This window comes from Carya illinoinensis, chromosome 7, assembly GCF_018687715.1.
Source record: "Carya illinoinensis cultivar Pawnee chromosome 7, C.illinoinensisPawnee_v1, whole genome shotgun sequence".
Classification (NCBI taxonomy): domain Eukaryota; kingdom Viridiplantae; phylum Streptophyta; class Magnoliopsida; order Fagales; family Juglandaceae; genus Carya; species Carya illinoinensis.
The window spans coordinates 4,310,607-4,314,597 of NC_056758.1; the positions used below are offsets into that span (position 1 = coordinate 4,310,607).

The window sequence follows — 3,991 nt, forward strand, 5'->3', positions numbered from 1 at the left end:
ATTTTTTTTTTTTGAGAAATAATTACCGGAATCGTAAGTGCGTGTACATTGTATAATTATTTTTAAAAAAATTAAAAAAATATACAATACATATAAAAATAAAAATTTTTAATAATAAATTTTAATTTCTTTTAAAATAAATACATAATATTTATGTATTCTATAATTATATTTAATATTACTCTTATATTATCTTTCACTTCTGTGCACCGTCCCATTCTTGATACTTCTCTCTCTTACGGTCGGATCAAATCCGACACCACACCTAGCGTCCGATCTTTCCTTTCCTAGATACAATAAAATCAACTACATTAATTTTCGTGGAGATCAGTCTAACCGAAGCCGTTTTCGAAGGATGATCCTAGCTACCAGGTTACTGACAAGGAAATAAATTATTAATTGTATTTACTTTAATATTTAATTACCCCTAATCTTCAGCATTTTATCTAATTAAAACTGCATTTAAATATTGAGCTAAATTGAATTTTTTATAAATATTTGTGAGTTAAGATAATATAGTGAGTTATATAGAATCTATCTAAGATAAATTTATATATATTTAGATGTTAAAATGAATTTAATACTATTTATAAAAAGTTAAAAAATATATGGACCTATCAATGATTGAAAATTTGTTATAATGATTAAATAATTAATTTATTAAATCCTTTATTAATAAATAACATAAATCAAACATAAATTCCTTCAATGCATATAAAAAAAATTACAACAAAATATTCTGATAGTTGTAAAAACAAAATGTTTTTACTCCAAATTTATAAAAACAAAATAAAATAATTATCAATAAATTACAATAATGTCATGCCTATATTTTATTCTGTTATTTATTTACATATTATTTAACTAGTAGTAAAAAAACATGTAATGCAATTAAGCGAGAGAAAAAAAAAAAAAAAAAAAAAAAGAGACTCGCCCAGACAATTGAGCCGTCACTTGATGAAGCGCTTGAGACCATAGTTTTTGGTACCGTACTGTACCGGTCACCAGGCCGGTACAGGTAAGGTACCTGTTTCGTACCGGCTGAAATACCGGTCGTACCGGCCTGTATTTCGGCCTGTACCGGCTTGTATTTCGGCCTGTACCGGCCTGCGTACCGGCCCGTACCGGCCGGTATTTCGATATCTCGGCCTTCATGTTTTTTATTTTTTTTTTATTTTTTTAAGTTATAATCTTATTTTTTTACCCCAATTCATATTAGACTATTTATAATTTATATATACATATGTATTCATGTATAATTTATTCATATATAAATTATTATTTTAAAATATAATTTATATATATATTTATATATATAATTTATTTATATATCGACTATCTCGAAACGGTACACGAAACGGTACCGGTATCGAAATATTTCGTTCCAATGTCTTAACCGGTACGCCATCCGGTACGGTATTCAAAACATTGCTTGAGACCCGTGACTCTCGCACAGGTGGCTCTCGCCCAGACAATTGCCGCTTAGGGCTTTTAATAACTATTCGAGCGAAATAGACTTATTTCTGTTTTACCCAACGCCAATTGATGTCCCAAAATTTTTTTCCACGCAATAAAATAATTGCCAGTTGTGAGTCCCATTAAGGCAAAAGTTATTTTTGTACTTTTTTCCACTTGAATTGAGAAACACCGAAAGAGGAATTGAGTTTAAAATAATTGTCAGTTGTGGGTGATGGAGGTTAAAGTTGAATTGCACTCAGTTTCAACTGAACTATGTGTTTGGATGTTGAATAGAGTTTAAAATTGAAGTGCACTGAGATGATTCTAACTTCCAAACACGCTCTTAACCTACCCTTAAATCCCTATATAAACCCCCCACAACCTCTACCCAAAACTCATCCAACTTTCGAGTACAAAGCATTTCTTCTCAAACAAACACTTCCTTTCAACAACCATTTTCCTTTCCTTTCCTTTGTCTGTCTCCTCCACACCAAACAAAACATTCAATCCTAGCTATCAGTTTCCTCGCACGCACCTCAAACATCAACACCCTTTACTATTTTCCTTCTACCCAAACACTACGTACGTACGCTAAACACTTCGATCTCGAGTCTTTCCCCAAACCCCATTAATTTCCAATGGCTTCTCATGATATCACCACCGCCGCTGATGCCAAGCCCGCCGACCGAGCCAAGGCCGGTAGCATGCCTAGCAGGGCGTATGTTACGTTCTTGGCTGGCAACGGGGACTTCGTGAAAGGTGTGGTTGGCTTGGCCAAGGGACTGAGAAAGGTGAAGAGCAAGTACCCACTGGTGGTGGCTATCTTGCCAGACGTGCCAGGGGAGCACCGGGAGATTCTGGTGTCTCAGGGCTGCATAGTGAAGGAGATTGAGCCGGTTTACCTGCCGGCGAATCAGACCCAGTTTGGCAGGGCCTACTACGTGATCACTTACTCAAAGCTTCGTATCTGGGAGGTATGTACAGTTACAAGACGTGTCTGCATGTTGTGGGTCCTACTACGTGTAAAGGGAGATTTGGATAATTTTCCTTAAAGACGACCCTGTCAAGTTGGAGATAAGGGCTAGATTCTCCGACTTGGGTCGGTTCTTTTCTTCTTCCAGAGATTGAGGAGTTTGTCTTTTTTTCACGATTTACTACTTGTGAATAGCTCTGATTTTGAAGTTTTTGTGATGGAAATTGCAGTTTGTGGAGTACAGCAAGATGATCTACCTAGATGGAGACATCCAAGTTTTTGGAAACATAGATCACCTCTTTGATCTTCCAGACAACTACTTCTATGCTGTGATCGATTGTTTCTGTGAGAAAACTTGGAGCCAGAGTCCCCAATACAAGCTTGGCTATTGCCAGCAGTGCCCTGACAGGGTCAAGTGGCCTGCTGAGTTAGGCCCCAAGCCTGCCCTCTACTTCAATGCTGGCATGTTTGTTTATGAGCCCAAGCTCTCAACATACCATGACCTCCTCAGGACCCTCAAAACTACCCCTCTTGGTCCTTTTGGTGACCAGGTAATTATGAAGTTTGCATGCTTATGTTAATCATTAGAAATCTTTTGTTTCCAAGATTCATCACAGTTGTTGCTTAGTTTTGACCTAAATCTGACTTGGGTGTTTATGATTCTTGCAGGACTTTTTGAACTTGTTCTTCAGGGATGTTTACAAACCAATCCCTCCGGTTTACAACCTTGTTATTGCCATGGTGTGGTGCCACCCAGAGAACATCCAACTTGACAAAGTCAAAGTTGTCCACTACTGTGCTTCTGTGAGTATTCACTTAATCTGTTCATTACAACGAGCTCAGATCAATTTCTTCTTTTGTCACCGAACTCATTAGTGTAAAACTGTGACTGGCTTTTAGGGATCGAAGCCATGGAGCTACACCGGAGAGGAACAGGACATGGACAGGGAAGATATTAAGATGCTGGTTAAGAAATGGTGGGACATATACAACGACAAGTCATTGGACTACAAGAACAGTGTGGCTTCTGGAGAGGTTGAAGCAGGGGCTGAGCAGAAGAATCTGTAGGCATTTTTGGAGGCGCTTTCGGAGGCTGGCATCATTCGCTACTTTCCTACCCCATCTGCCGCTTAGTGCTTGTTGGATCTATGAAAATAGATGTCAATAGGAATTCTAAGTACAGTATTGGGTTTTAGTTATATGGTTTGCTTTGGTTTTAGTTATAGGTATTGCTAGATGTTTTTAAGAGCCGACTCCTGTGTTCAAAAGCACATTTAAAATTTTCGGGTATGAATTTTTTCCTTCTGTTTTGCATCTCCCAATCACTGCCCACTGACCATAGGATATAATGAAAATTCTACGATTTCAGGCTACATTAATTATGCACTAAAAATGCTGGCAATATAATAACCAAATCATGGTGCCTCATAGTTCATCGGGAATATTTTATCCGTATTATTTCCAAGTGTTCCAAGGTAATAATTCCAACTCCGTGAAGTGGATCCTTTTTTTTTTTTTTTTGCACGGATTCATTCGAATGAGAATGAAAATAAACGCAAG

At 37.1% G+C, this 3,991-nt stretch overlaps 1 protein-coding gene across 1 annotated transcript; it reads left to right on the forward strand.

Moving 5' to 3' along the window:
• The first annotated feature begins 1,838 nt into the window (after positions 1 to 1,838).
• On the forward strand, positions 1,839 to 3,753 carry LOC122315257 (galactinol synthase 2-like). The gene is made up of 4 exons (XM_043131075.1): positions 1,839 to 2,432; positions 2,662 to 2,982; positions 3,101 to 3,235; positions 3,332 to 3,753. Exons 1-4 carry the CDS (start codon positions 2,097 to 2,099, stop codon positions 3,497 to 3,499), a joined length of 960 nt encoding a protein of 319 aa, XP_042987009.1. The 5' UTR covers positions 1,839 to 2,096; the 3' UTR covers positions 3,500 to 3,753.
• The last annotated feature ends 238 nt before the right edge of the window (positions 3,754 to 3,991 follow it).

Coding starts and splice junctions, on each gene's coding strand:
- LOC122315257 (XM_043131075.1), top strand. CDS start 2,097: ATGGCTTCTCATGATATCACCACCGCCGCTGATGCCAAGCCCGCCGAC. Junction 2,433..2,661: donor CAAAGCTTCGTATCTGGGAG/GTATGTACAGTT, acceptor TGGAAATTGCAG/TTTGTGGAGTACAGCAAGAT. Junction 2,983..3,100: donor TTGGTCCTTTTGGTGACCAG/GTAATTATGAAG, acceptor TGATTCTTGCAG/GACTTTTTGAACTTGTTCTT.